Source organism: Melospiza melodia, chromosome 6 (assembly GCF_035770615.1).
Source record: "Melospiza melodia melodia isolate bMelMel2 chromosome 6, bMelMel2.pri, whole genome shotgun sequence".
Taxonomy (NCBI): Eukaryota; Metazoa; Chordata; class Aves; order Passeriformes; family Passerellidae; genus Melospiza; species Melospiza melodia.
Window position 1 is genome coordinate 76,439,637 of NC_086199.1, and position 22,908 is coordinate 76,462,544.

The 22,908-nt window shown below is 36.7% G+C and overlaps 1 protein-coding gene across 18 annotated transcripts in view; it reads right to left on the reverse strand.

Annotated features, from left to right (window-relative positions):
• GPHN (gephyrin) overlaps nt 1-22,908 on the reverse strand; it is a 263,372-nt gene that overhangs the window by 156,856 nt on the left and 83,608 nt on the right. For all 18 annotated transcript variants that reach the window (XM_063159330.1, XM_063159328.1, XM_063159325.1 and 15 more), the window contains exon 3: nt 135-192. In XM_063159330.1, the coding sequence (XP_063015400.1) occupies nt 135-192 (58 nt within the window). The remainder of the gene's footprint in view (nt 1-134; nt 193-22,908) is intronic.

The window sequence follows — 22,908 nt, forward strand, 5'->3', positions numbered from 1 at the left end:
TAATTTTCCTTATGACACTTTCCTCTCTCCCCTACGGCACACTTCAAAGCAAGGAATAACATGGCTTTTTAATGTAACATTTCTGTAATTTTCCAAGGAAAGAAAATCAGTGTTGAAAAGCAGTAATACTGTACCTTGATTTCTTCTATTTCGTCTGGCACTATCTTGTATGCAGATATAGTCCCACCCAACCTGAAATCAGGAAAAAAAGTTCTCAAAATCAGTAACAGAAAATATAGTATGTTAATAGTCTTATGACTTGTTCCAAAATGTAATATTCCTCCTACCAATTTAGAGGTAAAACCCACTAAGTCGCAAATCAAAAGCAAAAACCCCCCTTTCTTTATCCAACAAAAAAATCTGCATATGATTAACATAAATAGTACAAACAAGGTATCTGTCACCTTAACAATTAAGTCAGCCAAGCAAAATTATCATCATCAGGCTGGTATTTTATAAATTAATGGCAATCATCATATTCTATGATTTCTTGTTGATTGTCCAAGGCACATGGATGAGTTTAAGTGTTTGAAGACTGATGCACTTTGTGCTATTTCACTATGCTGCTACACAGTCTGAAATGCATCAAAATACAATTCTGGAAATTGAATTTTTTAAATTAAATGTGCATGTATAGACATCACAAATCACACAAACTCTATAGCCTCCATGTTTGAAAAAATCTCTGCAGTTAATGACTGGTAATAAAAAAGTGGGTGATGAGTAATATCTGGCATTGACACAGAAAAAACAGAGTGTTTTGTCCTATATGGAACTCACTGAAATTACTTTTTGAAATCCTGCAAAAATCCTGGTAAAGAACAGTTCATATACTGAAGATGTATGAATAGCATGTACTATAAATGGTAGTTAATATTACATTTTGCCCAGAGACATGCAGACATGGCTTCTTTTATTTCATGAAGCAGCCTCACCGATGGTGACAATTCAGACCTAAAAATATAAGTGCACTAATGACCTCCTGCTGGCTCTACACAGCAATACTATTCATTTTCTGGATCCTACAAAAATAGAAGTTACATAACAAACTGTTTTTTGTAAACCAGTAGACACCTATCAAATGTGCATTTGAATTACCTCCCTCTTATTGGAATTTTTCTAATTGTCAGCATTTCCACACAGATCTATTTTCTTATATCTTGAAAATATTATAAATATTGTCTAGGCAAGTGAAAAAGAGAAGAGGAGACTAACACAGAAAATACATTAAGATTTTCCATGGAAGTCCTGCCTTTCCACACCTCTCCTGTAAATGAGCTGTTTGAAGGTTTTACACAGAGGATGAAGTTGTGTACAGGAAAAGTCTGAAGTCCATCACTGCTCCAGGTAACATCAGCTGTGATTTCCAAGGTAGAGGCAGGGCTATGTCCAAATTCATCATGGACAAAGAGTGAGCAATTGCTCCCTCCATTTCCTCTGCAACTTCCATTGCTGCCATCCATTAAGTGAGCTTAAAGTTGGAGGAAACTGAAACATTTTTTGCCAGCGCAAGTACAAACACGAACTTTTATTTTTCATGACTTTGGTTCAACTAGTGTTTACAGCGATAGCTACAATAAATTGGCTTTAGCGTCACAACGAAGGATTGCTCCATCAAACTGTGACAAGCAGCGGCTCAGGTGGCACGGTGACATTGCACCTGAGCAGTCCCACAGCTGCTGGAACGAGGTCCATCAGAAAGAGACTTTTATCTGCTTCTCTGAGATCCATTCCTGCACTTTCGAGCGCCCCAAACATCACTGACTTTCCACCTTCGAGCAGAATGCGAGTACAGAACCTGTGCTGCCAGCACTCCAGAAACATGCAATTCCCCCGGCACATTCCTTCATTTGCCACCCTTGGCACAACTATTTAGAACTTTCTTGGAATATAGGAGAAAAAAAAAAAAAACATGACTCAGTAAACTCATCTATCTCACACCATAAATTAGCATCGCCGCACAAACAGTTCTGCAAATTTTGTGTTAAGAGTTTAACAAACTCCTAATCTGCCAAGCTACAGCTCAAATTGTACTTCTCTTAAAAAGTAAAATGTCAGCTAACACAATTCCACATTTTTGACAGAGAAAGACACATTAAAAATTCTGTTACTGTTTAAATAAACGATCTCTCACTGATAGCTCCAACTCACATATCTCTCAGTCCATTTACAATCCTACACTGACATCTTTATCTTAAAAATCCAGTCTACAAACATAAACAATAACAAATTTGAAGCTGAAAGAGAAACAGAGAACATTAATATACAATTTTATCAATGTCTCAGATGTGAAATGAAGTTTTTATGGAAGTCTATACTTTCATCTTTTCAGAACATTAGATTTCAGTCAATCTTATAACTTCTGAAAGAGATTCACCACAGCAGATTCCAGTACCAGATTTAACTGGTGAAAGACATAAAAAAAGACATTTCACTTTTTATATGAAGTTTTTCTGCGAGTTTCACAGAAGTTTAAAGGCATCTCACACAGTGGGGGGATGCAGCTAACATCATTATTAAAAAAGAGCCACATCATTATTAAAAACCTCCAGCAGTCAGTTAAGTCTGAAGTGTAAGGGACTGGACAACATCACACACACAAGTAACAGAAAAATCAAAAACATTGCGATGATTGCTAAGAAAAGCCAGCAAAATCTAGGTAAATCAAAAATCAATGCAATAATGGATATGTCCAGCTTGGGGAAAAATTTCTATTTCAAGTGTTTCTCTGAATTACATTTAAGTGTAAGCATCAATTGTGGCCTGTCTGGAAGCTTGCTTGTCATTTTGCAATTCCTTGATTTGATTCCTGACATCTGAAAGGAGACGAGACAATGATAAACAGGAGATTTCAGCTACAGGATGATACAGAGACCATGATAGAGGGCTTGCACATGCCATATTTGTTCACTTTGTTGTGGAAAACCTTCCTCTGCAGGTTTCTTTTTTAGAATACTTTACAGTACCATTCTTAACCACAATTAAGAATTAATTCTTAATCACATATTCAGGAAGCAACCATGATCAGAAGAGCAAAGGATCAGCTAGCCTGAGTGAGTATACATTAACGACAATGGACTTTGAATGCTAAAATATAATGCAGCAAAGAACATGTCAGAATGGCCAGAATTCAGATCACATTCTGATCCCTCTCTGAATTCAGATAGGGATGCAAATTTTGTGCAGAGTCACTCTTCATCTTTCACATATTTTACTTTAACAGATTTTATTACACTGCTCTCCATTTGAACGACCCAACATCCAGCATCCTCCAACAGAAATGGCATTTTCTCTCTGATAATACACACCCAACCAAGAGTAAAGCTAAATACCAGCCAGTTACTTCCAGTACACTGAAAAGATAGACTTTGCACATTAGGTTTCTCTGGGTGAAGTTTAGGACTTTCTCTCCCAAACTGCAGTATTTTCACACTATAACAAGACATTCTATTTTACAGTGAAATTATTCTAAATACTAGTTACCTTTAATGTTTCACTTGTATATGTGAGAGATAACTTCAAACATACCAGAATTTGTATTCAAGTTTTGACAGACATTAATCTTATCAACTCTGTATCATACCTTGAATGTAATAGAGAGAGCCCAATTCTCCAATCTCTTTGCAAAAGAGAAATGAAATTATTCCTAGATGTAGAAATAACACCTGACACAATAATAATGAAAAACCATATCTTACACTGGGCTAAACTGGTGAAGATGTTTGAGCCAAGGATCAGAAAAGATAAGATAGAAATTCCATAAAAATAATCAGGAAATAATAAATATAATTATTTTATCAGAGGTTTTAAAACTACTAGAAATGTAGTGGTTTATCATCTTTTCAGACTGGGCTTGTGAAAGTTCACAAAAAGGATTCAGGAGAACAACAAGGTTTCTATAGCAACCTAAGAAATTAGCAAAATAGAGGAAATAAACTGAACCAAGGCCAACACAGTTGTATTGCAACAGATGGATGCTTTACTATTTCACAAATTAAAGCTCAACATGCCAGAAGAGAGAAAACTACATCCAAGTTAAGGGAAGTTGAAAACCAGGAAGAGCTGTGCTCAAATGGAGAAAAGAAAGCATAAACTACAGCTCAAATAAAAAGTAAACTCATGACAAAACTAAAAGAGAAATAAATTTACATTGTTACATTAATAAATTTACTCAGTTACAGTATTTTAACAAGCTGACCCGTTTGCTACTTGTGTTTCTTCCCAGATAGTGCAAGTTGGACTTCTGGCTGATTTTCCCCTGTGCCCCTCTATATATCCCTGCTGGGACTGGAGTTTATTGCACAGTTATACTGTTATTGCACAGTAATACTGGAGTATTATTCCCTTTTGTGCATGACACCTGTGCACTTGGACTGAATCCATGTGGGTCAGCTTTCATAATTTGAATTCTGACCAAAGGTATGAGCACAATCTTTATCTACAGTTCCACGTTAAGGGACTGGCATAGGAAGCTGAGCTATTGATTCATCTGTTAACTTAATAAATGAGTCATACCAAATGCAATGAAGTAAATTTTCTAAAAATAGCTTGTAGCCAGCTTGGCTGCTGTCATCTGCTGAATTTCTCCAACACCACTTTAATTAACATTAATCTTTCTTCAGAAGATCACTGTCTAAACAATATCAAGTTGTCACTAAGCCTCCCAAAGAAACTCTCCTTCATCTATTAATGAAAGCAAAACTCAAAATTCTCCACTTGGCATTTTTTTTCCAGAACCATCTCACAAACATGTTCGTTACCTGCCATCAGGATATTCTGTCTTTTGAGTGATTTATAAACTAAGCAGATTATTCAAGAGAGACCGTTCTTGGGAGTGGATCAAATGCCTGGGAGCCAGACTGGCTATTTCTAACTCTACAGGCATGCTCATTTCATCACAGGCTGCTGGATCAATACTTCCCACAATAGTTCTCCTGCCAGAGCAAACTGACCAAGTCAGCATCCTCAGCCTGCTCATCTGGACTACCTTGATGTTGGCCCCTACGATACCAACAAACCAACTGCCCTTGGATCCTCACAAAGCACTCCAGGGACAGAGAGGTAGCAGGATTTAAAAGCATTTGAAAGCTTTTCTCTCCACTACCTGCAAGATACCTTAAAAGCAGAGAGAGAGAGAGCTCCTCTAATTGATAACTAGTTTCTACTGACCTTTGAGAAACTGTTAGAGCGCCCTGAGGGAGGTAGTAAGAAGGCTGCTATTCTGGGCTCCTTCCTACACAACAGAGCGCTGGCAGCTACAGCAAGCTGGGCTGCAGAACCGTGCAAAACACAGAACAGCTCCCAGAGAGCATCCCCACGACAGCTTCGCTGACTCAAAGGTACCAAACCACGCCATGCAGAGCCAGCCCAGGCTTATTGCTTCCTTTTGGGGTGTTATTATTGTTGTTATTGTTATTATCGTTACTGTTTGAATAGATTCGATAATTAGATCCTCGAAAGCTTACTTCCCTCCTCCCCCAGTCTTTGGCTAACTTCAACGTGCTGCACAGGAAAACATCACAGAAATCAAATTATTGCAGGCATGCCCTCTGTCAGTTCGTGTCTCTCATGAACAACAGCTCTGAGATTAAAACATCACTTTGCAGGATTCTCCCTCTGCCTCACCACATCCCAAAGATTCCTTACCCACACAAAATAAAAAAAAGAGGGGGGAAGGGATTAACTCAAAAGTTTTTATTCCCTACCATATAATTTTTTTAAGGGTAACAAGTATACCACATTTTCTGCCGCTTTCAGGCTTTTTTTTTTCCCCCCAAGAAAAGCAATAAACAACATGAAAATATCATTTTTAAGGAGGAAAGCCATATTATTTTTCTCTTCCACCCTTCCAAGCTGGTTTGTTGCTTTGTTTTTTCTTTTTTACAATTTTACTACAGGAAAAGCAAGACTAAGTCAGAAGAGGCTACTTTTTCAGACACTTCTGGCAGGAAAATATTATCACCTCAACATTCTAATACTGCAAAAGAATAGAACAAGAATCTTTGTCCTCAACATATGCCACAAATTAGGGATGAGGTCATATGTAGGTCATTTGGCAATCACAGGACCAGGAGCCACTTTTCCCTCCTAGCAGAATTAATCTGACTTTACATTTTGATTTTTAATAAACAAATTAATTCATAATTGCTCAAAAGTCCTATCGTCAATACTTACATGCTTCATGGCAAGAATTTGAAGCATGCAAATAGCAAATATTTTAATACTTTTGAATAAAATGAAATTAAGTAAAAACAATAAGATATTTATAACATCAGACTTTTTAAAAAGATTTTAGCATTTAACTAGTAAATAAATACTTCATAATTTGTAATAGGCTCTTTCCACCAGATTATAGCAACAGAAATGGTCTGAGAATAATGTACTGAAGACTAATTCTGCACTTAGGATTTCCATTAGAGATTCAAAATTTTACTTATAATTAAAACTGACTTATAAAGTCTTCCCAAATGCCAGCAGAATCTAAAACCATTCTTGCCATGTGGACCAGCAGCAAAAGAGCCCACTTCCACGCAGGATGCATGCGTGTTTCTAGTGCAGAGGCATGGATTGTACTCTGCTCCATCTGATTGGTGATCTAAATATGGAAATCATACATTAAATCAAACAGACAGAAATGTCAGCTAGATTTAAGTAAAAATGTGCTCAGTGACTTTGAAAGTTCCCACCGGGGCATCAGATGCTTGACCAGCCAGCTCATTAAACAACATGAGCAAGATTTGAAATTTCCTGAGAGAAAAAATATGCAGAAGCAGACAAAAATCATTATCACAAAACCAGTAAAATTCTCACCATTTATACAAAGAAAAATATATTTAATGTCCATGTTGGGATTCAGTCAGTAGACTGAGGACTCTAAAACACTGTATAAAAAAAGAGATATTTATAGTAAATGCCAAGACAATAATATATGTTGATCTTACTTTGTCCTGTAGGAAATACCATTGTAGGGCAAAGTATGTATTTGCATTTTTTTCCAGCACGTAGATACCGAAGAGAGACACAGAGCATTTCCATATTGCTGGCAATTGCCTGTCAGAAAATCCTCACCTACCTCAACTGAAAGCAAAAATTTTGGGTGCTGGAGAGTGACCCTTTGCCTACCTTGGAAGGCACTGCAAATTAAAGGATTTAGGTGATCTGATAAGGACTGCCATGATCTGCCTGGAAGTGGAAGATTTCGCTGGTAAATTACCATAGCAGTTTGTAGAAACCCATGCAGGAAGATAAAGCAATTTTTGCTGACACTCCTCCTGTCACTGCAGTTGAGCTCTATTTGCTCCCACCCAAATGTAAGAGAGAGACCATCTAAACCAAATATGAGGAAGATTCTTCCTTGATAATAAGTTGACCCACAACTAGTAGAAACCATAAAGTTAATTTTTATAGAAATTAACATTGTCCGCCTCCCCTACGGATTTATCCAACAAGAAATTAATTTTAAAAATATGGCATTTCCCCACAAACCCCTCAGGCTTTTATTATTTATATGCTGCTCACATTCCACTACAATATTACAATTTTTTTCCCCAGTAACTTTAGTGCATTTTTTCTGTTCCATTTTTAGACACTCAAGCATTGAACGTGCTTGTGAAGCCTGGTTAGACATGCTTCACATGTCTGTCTCCATGTGCCAGCTTATGCCAAGGTTAAAAAAATTAAGTATTTATTTTAAAAAGAGGAAGTTTGACTGAAATACTGATCCCAGGAAATGGGACCAGCAAGAAAGGAACACTTGATGAACAGGCTGGAATGAATTGCAGACCACAGGCTGAAGAGTGCAATGACAGTATTTTCCATGATTAGGCAAAAAGACATCCAGAAAATATCTTCATTCCAAAAAAATCAGTAAGAATTGAAGGTGAGAGCAGAATGATTAAAACTCGAAAAGAATAAAATGTGGAGAATATGTGGGAATGGTCTGATCATTCCAGAGTCGAGATCAAATTTTTTCTTTACAATTTAAATAACAGGGCTTATGGACAACCACCAGAACTTTTAAATAACTTGTTTTAAAAAAACAACTTGATCCTACAACACTGAAATGACAAGAATGAGAGAGGAGTCTCAGAGACAAGCAGCATCCAGAAAGGGTAATAAACTTGTTCACACAATGCTTCCCCCTCTGGAAGCTCTAACACCTTACTTTGCTCCACCACATTTCAGAGAGATGTTAAGTATGAGTATGATCCAGCACACAACTAGCGGCAGTCTTGTTATATCTGTATTTCTCCAGACAGTTAAATTCAAAACTAAAATTTGCTGGTTTTCTTTTTCCTTCATACATTAGCATGCTCACATAAACATACATATATTGCCCTGTGTGGCCTAAATGAGTGAATGGAATTCTGTTTAAAATAGTAAACTGACTCCAGGGGAGTTTTCTTAGTGTATGCTCTGTGCTGGGAATGTGAAAGGGAAAAAGAAAAATCAGTTTAGCTGCAGAATGGAGTCACAGGAATAAAACAACACCACATTTGATCTATCTGTCTTCAAACCTAGAAGGAACTTTCTACAGACAAATAGTATTACTGACAATGCTGCAAGTGAGATTTTATTGCGTGTCTCACACAGTTACCTCCATTCCAGATAACTTACAGTTACTTTTAACATCGTCATCATCCATATTTTACAGTTGCTTATAAAATATCTGTATAGTTCAGACTCAAGAAACTGAAAAGCACTTCTTTGTTATTCATATATTATTAGCTGTGGGCTTTTAGAACTAATTTTTGTTTTTTGTAGTTGTCACTCCCTTTTTCATTGCACCTGATCATTTACATGTCAACAAAAAGTTTCTAGATTAATTTAAAAACCATTTGATGTATTGTCTCTGCTATTCATGCCACAGCATACTACAATCTGACTCTTTCATTATTCAGAAACATGGGAGGCTGGGGACACGTGGATCTTGGACAACTTAAGAAGGCTTTGATTAAACGCATTTTTGCGTTTTGTTCCATTCAGGTCCCAGAAATAATTTCTATTTTTTGATGTTTAAATAGCTTGTACAAGCATAATCCATTGGCAAAACGTAACTATTTACACCTCCTTACTTGCAGCTTTAATTTACCTTGCAAGTCCTTAACAGCTATGTTCTCCTTCAATCTATTCTGTACAATGTTCTCTTAAAAGCAAAAATAAGAAAGAAAATTCCTCTCTGGTTCCATCTTCCAAAGCCCTTCTCTCTTTTCCTTGCTCCCCCTATAAATATGACTTTCAGGAGGAGGCTGCAAGGTTACTGAGTACACCACAGTCCTTACTATCACATCCTGTGGGTGACAGTGACCATAACATGCACCATAACCCCAACATGCCTCCAGCAATTCCCGAGCTGAAGAACACGGATAAGGCAGAGATTTAGCTCTTCCTCAGTTTCTGCCCCAAAACAGGAGTGAAAACAGATAAGGTGAATCCTGGAGCTTACATTCCTGTAAAATAAGTAACTTCCTTGAGCACTGGCACGTGTATTCCATGTCAGGGAGGCCTGGTAAATTTGTCTAGATAAATAGAGCAAAAGCAACAGGAGGTGGATATCTTACCCAAAGCAGAGATTTAGTCTAGAAGTCTCTGCCACTTATCGGCGTATTGGGAAATTATAATCCCACAGATGTTTAAAACCAAAAAATTAAACTCGGGATCTCTCATTTGCCAGAATGTCTGTGTTGGTCTTCTCTCAACTCAATTTCATGTATTTGGAGAATAGTCTTGAAAAAAGCTCGACTGCAGTTCTACCAGCAAGTACCACACAGAGCTTAGATGTGTTCCTAGGCATCTGAAACAGCCACTATGTAAACTGTGATCATAGAATCACATTGGAAAAGGTGAAGCACCATGGATTTTTCTCAGACTATACACAAAGAACCACGTTATATTAATTAATGCTGAGTTCCTGACTGGCAATGGGCAAATGACAAAGGTGACCAACACTGACGTTGTTAACGCCTCCCACAGTACTCACTGAGCCCTGGAGCAGAAAGGAAATCGAAGATGGTCATGGCAAACTGGGAGTGAGGACAGCACAGGGCATGCACAACTCTCGTGGATAATGATATAAAAACCAAATACATGAGATTTGTGTACAGGGATAGCTGGGCTTTATGAATAAACCACTGGAAGAAACTGCAATGTTTCTTGCCCAATTACAATTTACTATTTTACTCCAAACAAGCAATTATTATTATGAAACCTGCCTTTTCCTTCCAGAACTAGCAATAAACACCCTCACCCTTTAGACAGTAACAGCAATAACAAAAACAGCTAGTTACACAAACCCAGAAATAACCCAAATCTATATTGAAATGAGTTTAAGTGATAACCAAACTTAGGAACCAAGCTAAACTGCAGCATTGCATTAAGAAAGAACATTTAAAGAACTGATAGAAAAACCCTTACAGATAACACCAGTGCAATATATTTTAGGACCTCAGCATCTGGTTAAACTGCAAGATCATATTATGCTGGCAATGCCATACTATAATTACAAAGTTTTATTCTATTTTGGAATTGCCTTTGTGATCAAAGAACTTAGAGGTAGGTGGGTGGTGCCATCAAGTCAAGCGATGGAAGAATCTGTTGTATTTAAAACATAAAAGGTAGATCTAGAGAGCTGGTGGAACAAAGACCATTTACAAACTTTTAAAAAGTCCAGATTTCGTATCTTATAGATATTCCCTCTCCCCTCCCTCCAGCAGAATATCATGGGTAGATTTTACTAGGTTATTTTAACATAAACTATATTGTCAGCTATATTTTCATCCAAAACATGTCAGGACAAATAGTGATGCTATCCTGCCACAACAGCAGTCAATGCTTTAGCTCCTATTTCCTCCAGCCACATCACCTGACTTTAAATGCTCACTGATGCATAATGCTACCCTAGATAAGTGTCAAGATACATTTCATTGCTGCAGTGCCTCTATACCTTAAGCTGCTAAGAAGGCAGGCTTCTCCAAATTCAGCAGTGTTCCTCAAAGCTGAGAAACATGATTACCCAGTGCACATTTAGCTGGCTTCATAAATCAGACAATAATTGTAATAAATGGCTTTTTCAAAAAAGAAAATCAACTTTTCATGCTCTGAAGATGTTTTAGTATGAAAACCAGAATGTCCTCTTTCATCTTACTTAAGGAAAAGTAAATACACAGTAGGAGCATTCCCTCACTGATTCACCTTTGCAAGTCTTATGTAATAATTTGTCCAAAATGCACGCACACCGAATCCAAAACATTTTAATGAATAAATAAAATGCAGGAGAAGCCTTTTACAAATAAAAGAAAGTCAAAATTGAGTACCTAATACCTAAACATATCCATTCCAAGGTTACCTTTCTGTCATATCTATTGATTAGCTCACAGCTCAGCTGATCTTTACAGTCAAGCGCAGTGACTCCACTTGTTCCACATATGCCATTACAACAAAAAAATTCCACACGTAGATTTTAAAATTTCTCTTTGAGTTTACATTGATAAATTAATACAGTATTGTAGCATTATTGGCATTTCTGCTCTTGCCCCAGCTCAGTTTCATCCTCAGAACTGCACTGATCCATACATGAGGAAAACACAGAACAAAAGTTTTCTCAGCATTTCCTTCCCTCCAGTCTTTCCACCTTCTAAAATCTGCTGAGTAAGTAGCTATAATACAGAAATACTTCAGGAAGAGCTTTCATATTGTTGCAAATTCACAGAGCAATTCAGCCCATTACAGTTTTGCATTAAAGGAAGTATAAGGCCTAGAAGTCTTCTGATTTTACAATAAATTAAAATAATAACCCTAACTCTGAACAACTGCTAGTGACAGATACTTGAATGATGCATCATAACGCAGGCTTGCTACTTGTTTTTTAAGATGTTTACTACCTCTTCTGGCAGAATTCTCAGCTTTTATTAACAACTGAACTATTAAATATAGGAGATGAAGGAAAAAAAAAAAAAACAATCAAAACCTTGGATCTATTTGTTATTTTTCAGGGAGCTATACCAGCATCCCACATAAGATCACAGCCAACTCCGTAGCACAGAGAGAGTGGCAGTGAGCCACAGCTAATAAACCACGCTGAGAGGAAGAGCATGCTGGCTGGTACTCAGCACTGCGCTGCAGACATCTCTCACAACCAGCCAGCTCAGAGTACTCACTCGCCCTTATTTGTCAAAAGCTACTAACTCGGGAGTAGGTAAATTGCATTAATTACATAATTTAAATATAAAATGTATAAAATATGTTGCATGTTATAACAGCGTAATTAGAAACAGTGTGTTGTTCCATGAGAATGACGCAAAGGAATCGTTCTTAGTAGCAAATATAACTCATTAATATCCATTTGAGATTTTTCAAATTAAAGTTGGGAAAGAGCTACTTGACAAATTTTCAGTGACTTTTTTCACTTTAAAATGTAATGCAATTGAAACTAAAATAGTTGTGCATCATAACACTGTATCAAAGTTCCTCAGTGAAAGGTTCTATAAACACTTCAACATGAAATCAAATATTCAATTTTTTGATTCGCCAGTTTCATTTCATGTTAAACATTCCACTCCTTTTTACTGGCCAAGTAAAATATATTTATTGCTTCATTCATCCTCTTTCTCATGGACTTGTGTTTTCTCAGTATTTTTAGCTCCACTTGATCACAGGGCACCTCAAATTTAGCCTAAGTTATCCATTCTCCCCTAATTCACATCCACACCCCCCCAACCTATCCCACTATTAGACTTTTTATTAATTGCAGTAGTAAACACACAGTTGTCTTATTTCATAGCTTTACTTTTACAAATTAACCAACAGTTCCATGAGAAAAAGTTTTATTTCCTACTGCCTGAAAACATGATCTGTGAAACAGGCTATTTAGAAAGGGTCTTGATTATTAGACTCTGGTTAGAACAACTCATTTTTAGCAATTTCACCAAGAGCAGTCTCTTGCCTCTGCTCAGCAGAAAACCCTTCAAACCTTAATTTTCCTTTTCTCAAGGCTGAGTACCATCCAGTACATCACTTTCCTGCAGCATTGTTAGATTTTCCTCCTGTAACTAGCTACTGCAGCAGATGGCTATTTATCCTGCAAGATTGTTACAGGAGCACCCTCAAAAGAAGGAAAAGAGGCTGAACTGAACGCAGCATCAACACAGGCTAATGACCAATAACTTCAGTTGGCATTTTCTTCCATGGGTTTTAAAATGAAGCAACAACAGAAACAGCTGTAAAACCTGAACAGTGCAGATGTATTTGAATGTCTTATTTCATCACTCACTCTTGTTCCAGAATAACAGAATGTCAAAACATTTTCTGATAAAGGCTCTCCTCAAGAGTAGCTTCTGCTGAGGTAGAAAGGACATAAACCAGCATGGAGTCCAACTTTGGTGAAGGAAGGGACATAATTTCTGGAAGTAGTCAAATATGTACAAACCTCCTTTTCATATGGCTGTCAGTGGTCTGATCCTTTGCATTACTCAGTATTCCTGTGTCTTAAGAAATACACATTTCTTTGTGCCACTGTAATTGTAGAAACTACAGATTGCCTACCTCTTTGTGGATATACAAAGTCACAGTTCTTGTGCAAATACATTAAGTTTCAAAACTTGCCCTAATGAGCCTGAATAATTTCTTATTAGTGATCACTGATGTTTCATTTATCTCTTCTTTCTTCTCCAGTGATGATTCCAACATAATCCTTCTGTAAACTGAATAGAATTAAAGAGTACAGAGCAACACAAAAGCTTGCTATTAGGGTAGCTAATAATCTGAGAATAAATTTCTGTTCAAAATATTCAGCTAGTGTCCCGTGCAGAAGAACAGAAATAGTAAAAAGAAACTATCCTTTCATATGCCAAAGTAGCACCAAAACTTCATGGTCTTGAGAAGCCTCTGTATATATAGACCACTGCCTTAAACAAAGAGGAAAATCATGGGAGAGATTGACAGAAAAAAAAGATGTAAAGAATGAAGACCCCTCTGATAAAAAAAAAAAAAAAAAAAAAAACAACTCTTACTAATAATCTGTCATTTGAGAAATGCTTTTTCACATAACATAAGGTTTTGGACAAGAACAGTTCTAATTAGTCTCAAGTTAAAGGGTATTAAGACCTTGTTAAAAATGGAGGCTTAAATTAGTTCTTTGTTGGGTAATGAAAGTGATTGCTAAGATGACACTGAAACAAATTTTAAGATAAATTATTGCTGCATTAGAGAAATAATAGGAAGAAGGCATTTCTAAGTACTGCTAACTTTGAAGAGATTATTGCTATCCCTTCACAGTAAGTCAATGCATTAAGATATGCAGAAATACCCAAGAAGGCAAGCTAATTAAAAGCTTGGATACTGGTAACAGTGTGTGACAGAAATCAAAAGTTATGACAAAACCTTCCTTGAAAGGTTATTGTTAGTAATATAAGAATACTATCTGACTATTAAAAATAGCTTGTGTATATACATGCTGCAGTCATCACACTGTTCATAATGTTTATTTCCTCATGTACACAATGAAAATAATAGTAGCAAATCAAATATGGTAAAACCTGTGACTGAGGAAAAAACAATTTCAATCCATTGAAACTTTTATCTTATATTAGAGGTCTTGAGCATCTTAAACATTCATAAACTCTAAAAGAACATAATCAAACCCTTTAGTTTAGTATATAGAATATAAATTACATTAGCATATACAATAAATTAGCTAAAAAGGTTAAAAGGCTTAAAAGTGCAGTTGGCAGGACAAGAGAAACTCCTGAAGGAAGAAAGGAAAAAAAAACCACTTTCCTAAATTGTAGAACTCACTGCTATCACTGGGATTTCTGAATAAAACCTTGAGCTGATAATCTCTTTTTCTACTGGATCTGGGGGCATTTTTGTTTCACACATATATCTTCACAATGTTCTGCTCAACCATGCAGGCTGAAGCAGACACACTTCTCAAAGGTGCTTGAGACAAGCAAAAAGGGAAGATGTTTGCTCAATTTTGACTTTTTAAAAAGACACTTCCCAAAATACTTTACCAACATAAATCAGAATTTTTTGTGTATATGCAGAATATTAGAATTAAAAATATAAAATTGCTCTGAAATCTCCAAATCTCTACAAACTCACCTATTACTAATGCCTATAGAATCATTAGCAAATAGTGAAGTACATAGAAGCACACCACCTATTTGGACACAAACGTTTTCTTTAAATCTTACTCAGCTTTTGAGCACAAATTCATTCCTTGAGGATTTATTTTTAAGGTTGCTAGCTTTTAAAAAAAACAATACACCGTTAAAAATATGAATCAGTCTGTGAAGTGTGCTGCTTCATCCCCTCGTACGCAGAATTGCCCTTGAAAAGCTATTTGCCTAAGGCTCGTGGCAGGCAGCATTCCTTCTTAAGCCAGGGAGAAGTAGTAAAAAACCTAAAATAACTGGATTTCTTTGCATTTTTCTGGCAAATTCCTGTTTTTAGAAGGGATTCAATGCTGAAAGATTCTGGAATAGTGCATTTTAAAGTAAACTGTATTAAAAGAATATAGTCTGAATACAGTATCATTCTTATAAACTTAAAATACTTTATTGTAACTCTGCTTATGTCAGATTTGAAAGTAAAGATTCTGAGAGCAATTTTAGATGGATTTTGGGTAAGGGTATTTATTGTAGCTTGGTGGAAAGCAAATTTTGCTCTTATATGCAAAAGACCAAGATGATCCATCCATGTATGGGGAAGACTGGATAAGCATCACACTATTTGGGATGAGCATTTCCTGGGTTTTGTTGCTTATTCTATGAAAACTCATCTTAAGAGTTTCAATGTTTCAAGATTATTCAAAACTCAAGTACCTTCTGGAATTTTTCTTTATGGGTTGGACTTTACAAAAGAAACCTGAAATACAATTGGATAATACTCGTGAAGCCTCTGATCTTCTCCCGAAATTCATGCGTGCTTAGATAAAGATGAGGTTCTAAACTGGAAGAAACTGTTAAGATAGGTTGAATTAAAACTCTTTCAAATCTTGTTCCCTAATTTTCACAGCACGGAAAATGCAGTAGAGTAGGCACAACGCAGAGTTTCCTGAACAAAATGCCAACAGTGCGGGTACAGCTCGAGCTCCAGGCACAAAATGGACACAACAGCTGCTCATGGTACCACACACTGCATCTCAGTCCTGAGTCCTGCAGCCATCCCAGAACTACAGCGCTAAAAATCTCTCAGCCACGTTGCCCTCTATTCTCTTTTTCTGCATGTGAAAACCAAAACGAAATTACATAGTAATGTATTTCTGAGATTATTTGCAGTCCATGTAGTGAATGGCTTTCCTGGTTCTGTAAGAACAGTAGTTTTTATATTAGCAAAAAAGGGAAATACATTAAAGGAATCTTTATGTGCACCTTTTGGAAAAATGGAACACAGTAGACTAAAAATCACCACTTTGTAAATAATAATTACATCTTCTGTTAAAATGGAGAAGGGGTTCCAGTCATGCATTCCCACATTTAATAGTTCCTCCATGAACTATTCTGGTTCTGAATGCTTGCCACTGAACATTTCCACACATTATATTAAGCTATAGAGCACATTAACTGTGTAGAATGCTTGTGACAATGATAAAAATACTGAATGAAGAGCGGTTGAGGAAAAAAAAGAACCTGAACGTGCATTTTCAAAATAGGTGTTACAATAATGTCAGTCAAATGACATTCACTCCAGAGCAACCTGTATTTTCTAAATCACTCACCTATCTGAAAATGACACCAATAACAAATTCCAAAAGGATGCACTGGATATCCAACCACAGATATAGACAGATACATTCTTGTATCTGAAACTAAATAATGAATACAAAATAGAATTTTAATAGAGTAAGACTTTCTCCTTATTAGAATATAAGGAAGGGGACAAAAATGGAGGTAAGGAGAGAGATACTATAGTTAAGAAAGACCAAAAAGCTTAGAACAGAATTAGTAAGGATATATGTTTTAAAGGGAAGCATTTACTGCTGTAGTATAACTGTGTTTCTTTGACATAGTCTGTGAAAAATCACTTGAGGTAATTTTTCAACCCTTAATACGTCAGTTTTGAGCTCAATGCTCTTCATGCATAAAAATTACTTAAATCCTGGTTATACTCTTGTGATGTTTATATGGTAGCATGGATAAAGGGAAAAAGAGTAAGTAAATGAAGAATCCATGGTAAAATTCAAGCTGTAGTGAAAGAAAGTGAGAAAAGCATACATTAAAACCCCAAAAGATTTACTGTAGGATACCTATACTTTTCTTTCTTAAGCCACCATCTGTAGAGATTTCTATTGTAAACTTCTAAGAAGTGATTTTACAGGAGTCCTCCACAAAAGTTATGGCAGGACAATTCTAATTAAGAAAGCAATCTAGAATCGAAATGCAGTGAATAATGGTGCATATAAAAGCATGACAGATCTGTGCATAGCAATTTTCTGTATTATCAGTGTCAGAACCATTCCTAAGATGTGCAGCAATGGCTTCCTCCACATCTCTATTTTATTACAATATTTCAGTAGCAGATGATGCAATCCTCCTAATCTATACTGCAAAGAGGCACACAAATTTCAGAGACCTTCTCTAAATAAGGCATTCCTTCAAGTCATTATAGCTTAGACAAAAAGCAGCCCCTCATCCAAAGAGAGGCCAGGGGTCAGCTCACAATTGCTTTTCAGAGCAGTTCAGAAGATCATTTAGTAATTTTTACTAGAGAGATTAGAAGAGAGCAATTTTCTATCATGTAGTAAATTACCAAAACCCATGTAGAGATGGTTTTGTTCCTCCATTTCTGGGAGTTCCAACCTTCAGTTTAGCCATGTCAGGGAAGCCTGCTCTACTTTGAAGGACAAGTGTTTGCTCATGCAATGGAAAAATTGTTCAAGTTTGTGGGTGCTCCACACTTTATGAAGGTACTACTCCTGAAAGAAGTATATAAAAATTGCCATAGCAGCTCAGTCTCAATGTGCACACAAGTCAGTATGGTATTTCTGGTGCTAAGAAACAAATGCTTAGGGAATAAACACGTGACACAGAACATGATTTGTTTCCTGGTACACACTTTTCACCTCTGGCTGCCTTCAGTTCAGGAGCTTTCCTGACCTAGATGCTGCATGCAATTAATTGGCTTTAGCAGCCACAGTAGGCCTATCAGCCTAATTCCTTTATTTGTACCCATCATTTATACTCCAGGCTTCCATAAGATGTTACATCAATTATGAAACATCCAGTTCTGCTACACTTGTACAAGTATGTAATTTTATTAATTTTAAACCTGCTGCTCGATTTTTTTCCTGTCACAATTTGTGATCTGTGAAAAACAGTGAATAATTGCCTCTGACTTTTTTTTATGCTATTCATTCTGTATACCTCCACCATATGTTGTTTCTTCGTTAAAGTGAAAAATTCTAGTCTATTTAATTTCTTTGTGTGGAAGCTGTTCCAAATCTCTGCTTAATCTTATCATCCATACCATACCCCCACTAGATGTTAATAAAGTAGTCAAGATTTGAGCACAGCTGAGGTTTATAGTCATATAAATAGGTCTTCTGTTTGGTACTTGATTTTTTTAGTAAGCACTGTTATTTTAAATGTTCTTTTCTGAGTATACAGAAACACACTTAATGCACTATAAAGTATTAGGAGAATCCTTTCAGAGCATTATCTTAGGAAATGCAGTTTAAGCTAAGATCAGCACTGGACCACTTCTTATCTGTAGATACACACACACAAAAAAAAGTGTAGACACTATGAGAGGACAACTCCCTTTAAATACCCAGAAAAGAACAGATTATAAATAGAAAAAACTAAAGTGTGAAAGAATGAAGTCAGGTGAAGAGTCAGGCTAGTGTGATTTGAATGAAGTCTTGAGGTGGCAAATAGGCTAGAAGAAGCTGTTTGAGTTTTGAAAGTCATAGATCCTCAGAGAGTGGAAAGCTGACAAAAACAGCAAATTCCATGAAAAGACCCCGCCAAAAGAAGCCTAAAGTTAAAAGATCAAGTAAGGCAAGATTGGGTCACCAAGAGAAGACTTGAGAATACAGCTAGAAGCTGTGGTGAATTTGGGTTGGACAAGAAGACGAAATGCAAAGCCAGAGAGGTGTACAGCAGAACCCCTCAAGGAAATCCCTATTATTACACATTAAGATTTTTAAAATAATTTGGATTGTGATTTAAAAAAAAATAGAATATTGGCCTGGAAGCTGAGCTGCTATGCCATTATATTCCAAAGCAAATGACAGGCTGTAAAGTTTTATTCAATCAAATGACCATTTAACATTCTACTCCCATCTATTCATATTAATTATTAGTGCAAATGATTACAGAAAGAAGTCTTCTGGTACTTAATTCTGAGACTGTGACAGTACTTGGTACATACTCAATTTTCCTACTTCTTCTGTAAAAGCCATTCTGGTCTGATCCTGAATATACCCAAACACACAGGAAGTTTGTCTATATTCCTTCTAAACACAAAAGGAAAAAGAAATTACAAAAATTATTTACAATTTTCTTAATTACAAAAAGTATTACAATTATAATATTACCCACATGTGACCTAAATCTGATTGGGTTGGAGCTGTCTTTCTTCACAGCAGGTGGCTGCAGCAGAATTGCTGTGTTCTGGATTTGTGCCTGAGCAGTGCTGATAACACACCAGTGTTTTCCCTGTGGTTGAACAGTGCCTGTAAAGCATCAAGGCCTTTTCTGTCCCTTCTCTGCCACCCCAGTAAGGCTGGGGATAGCAAAGAGCTGGGAGCGAGCACAGTCAGCAATGCTGACCAAATACCATACTCTATACCATAACATTGTGCCCAGCAATAAATGCTCAGGGAAAGGAGGAGGAAGAGGAGTAACATTAGACATTGCAGTATTTGTCTTCCCAGGCAATTCTTGTGCGTGCTGAGGCCGGGCCAATTCCCAGAAATTGGCTAAGCATCTGACTGCAGATGGGAAATATTAAATCTCTTTCTTGTACTACTGGAGAATAGAAGTTATTGAGAAAACAGGATTTAAAAATTGCATTTTGAAAAATAAAAAATTGATGTGAATTTGAAGTTAGAAACAGAGTGGGCAATTTTAAAATGAAGGTTTAAAACAAACATAGAAATAACTTTTAATCAACTGTGATACTGGCTAGACTGAAACTTGATCAAGATTTCTGAGCCTGTGTCCTATGTATTTCTTTCCAGACATCAAAGAGCAAATATAATGGAACAGAGCAGGAAGGGCATAGTTTTTCTTTTGAATCCTTAAAAAATATTGTAACATTTCTGTTTATTTTCCTAAATGAAAGTTTAAGTACATGTAATAATAACAACAACAAACCTTAAATCAGAACTTGAAGGATCTAGAAAATCTCCATAACCAATGATGAAGTTTCTTATTTCAACAAACATGATATGTTCTTATACATCCTACAAGCAGAGAAAATCCCTAAACTTTTTAAGATAGCGGTTCCTGGCTAGCAAGCTTGGAGCAGTGCACCCCTGCAACACAGAGAGGTATAATATTTAATTCTGAAACTAGTACTAGAACTGAAAAGAGAGAGAATACCCAAGATGCAGCTGCCATGCAAACAACCAACCCTCTCCCCTCAACAATACTTATCAGCCCAGCCACAGTTCTGGGGCTGCACAGCCTCTTGTTCTAGAACAACTTAAGCAGCTAGCTGATTAGCTCATAAACTTCTTAATTGCAGGCTACCACAGGGTGTTCCAAGAGCAAAAAGAGGAAATTTCCTTCTAAGAATTTGGTAGCTGTGTGACAAGAGAAGACATGTTTGTTCTAAATGTAACTGCTATTGGTAGATAAAGCTGACATGGAGCTTTAGAGAGGTTACAGGAGACTGCTTTGGGCCAAGATGTAAAAATCATTAGAGTTGAAAGTTACTAAGTGCTTAAAAAACACATTTTCTTGTGTTCTGCTTTGCACAGTCTGCTCCTATGGTTTTGCTTCAGACAGATGAAGTTGTTGCTATAGGTTTATGAGTCATTAAGCTTAAACAGCCAAAGGACACATGCAATATTAGCCTTTTTTGCTAGAAACTGCCAAGGAATCTTGTAGGTTGAGAATTCTTTTTCTTGAAGTGCAAGAAACTGAGAAAATATTTAGGGACTGGTTCGTATGACTGGAGGTACAAAAGATTTGGCAAATGAACAGCAAGAAGATCCGCTGTGATGCATTTGGTGGAGGCTGGCTGGACTACAGAGAAGCCAAGTGGGGAAACTGGCTGGAGAAGAAACCCTAGCCACTTAAGGTCTTAACCATATTTTAATTATCTTGATGGAAGAGCAAATACAATTTTTTAAGGCACACAAAAACTCTGCTTGCAGTCAAAGCAGGTAAAGGTTTGTCTCAATCTCCCAGATCAATGAGAAACCATAAGGATAGCATGAAGCCAATTTTATGTATATCAACTTTTAAGAAGTTACTTATTAGATTAGACTAATCCTCATGAATTCTTTTTTGCAGGTCTCAGATCTTTGGAAGTGTGTCAACTTTTTTCATTAGATTCAATGCTTAAAATAGGCAGCACTTCTGTAATGCTCAGCATTGCTTCTCTGCATAACAGTCTGGGCTACCACAGATGCTCTCCGACCATCCTAATAAAGATAACCTGATAAAATCACCCCATGTTTAGAGATGGCCGCAGGAGGCAAGAGAAGCAGAGAAGTATTTCAGTAAGCCTATCAGGGAAAACATACTAACACAGTCAAATAATGGACAAACAACTGAGCATGAGCTCCTACTAGAAGGCTGCTGCACAGCAAGGTAACTGTGGATAGAATTACCAAATAAATGTTTCCTCTCTCTACAGCATTATTGGGACCAGCAGTTAAGTAAAAGATACAGGCATGACGTTCATATATAGTAACAGGCATTGAAAAACTAGAAAGGCTGCACAAAGGGGAGAGGGTGTGAACTGGTATCCTCACAACATTGAATTTGTCATCTTCAGCAAGACAGAATATGTCACTGGTTTTAAAATGATGAGCAAAACACAAAGTATAAGCCACAATACTTCCAGTTTTCCTCAAAAATTGCTAGATGGGTTCCTCCATGTGAAGATGGAAACTTACTAATAGGTCTATTACCATTTTGGTTTTCTTTCTAATGCAATTACATGGAGGGTAAATGACATTTTCTTCTCACAATGTTGTCTTCTCTGTAGTACACACTCATTAAAACAAGTTCTAATTTCCTGTCAAAAGTTACCTGTTCTTACATTTTATATTTATCTACTCTCATAATCAGTCTGAAGGAGAAATGAAACACAGTTTAGATGTGATGCGATTTTGCATAGAAAGAAGTTATTCGGAATCTCTTGGATATTGTTCATCTCAAAGAAGCTCTGAATATGTTTCCAAAACAAATGCATCAGTGATTATCGGCAGCTGCAGCTACTGAATTGCACAGAAAGATTAAAGCATCCTTTTTTCTGTTTAAACAAGTATTTTATGAACTTTGTGTCGACATACAGGCTAGAGCTGAAAGGAACATGTTGTAAAGTGATGCTGAGAACTAAAACTTTGGAATCTCTACACATAGAACTTCTGCTTGAAGTAGGTGGACCTATATTCCTAACATTCTAATGATCTGATGGTTCACTCTTCAGGTGTATTTAAGTAATTTCTAGTGAGAAAAAAGTAGTAGTAAAAATCCTAGGAGAAGTTTCAGGCGATAGACATATTGCATTGTAAGTATTCTATTTCTCTCCTGAGCACAGATTGGCTATGGAGGGTGGAAAAGGACAGGAAAACAGAGGAGTGCACACACTTCTGTCTGCTCATGAGCAAGGGGTCAAATGAACTCATCAATATGTTCAGCTTTCCTTGAGCACCAGCCTTTTGCCTTGCTAGAGAGCCTCAAAGATGTCCCCTTAAAAGCAGGACTGCTAGCATCACGCTGTTTCACT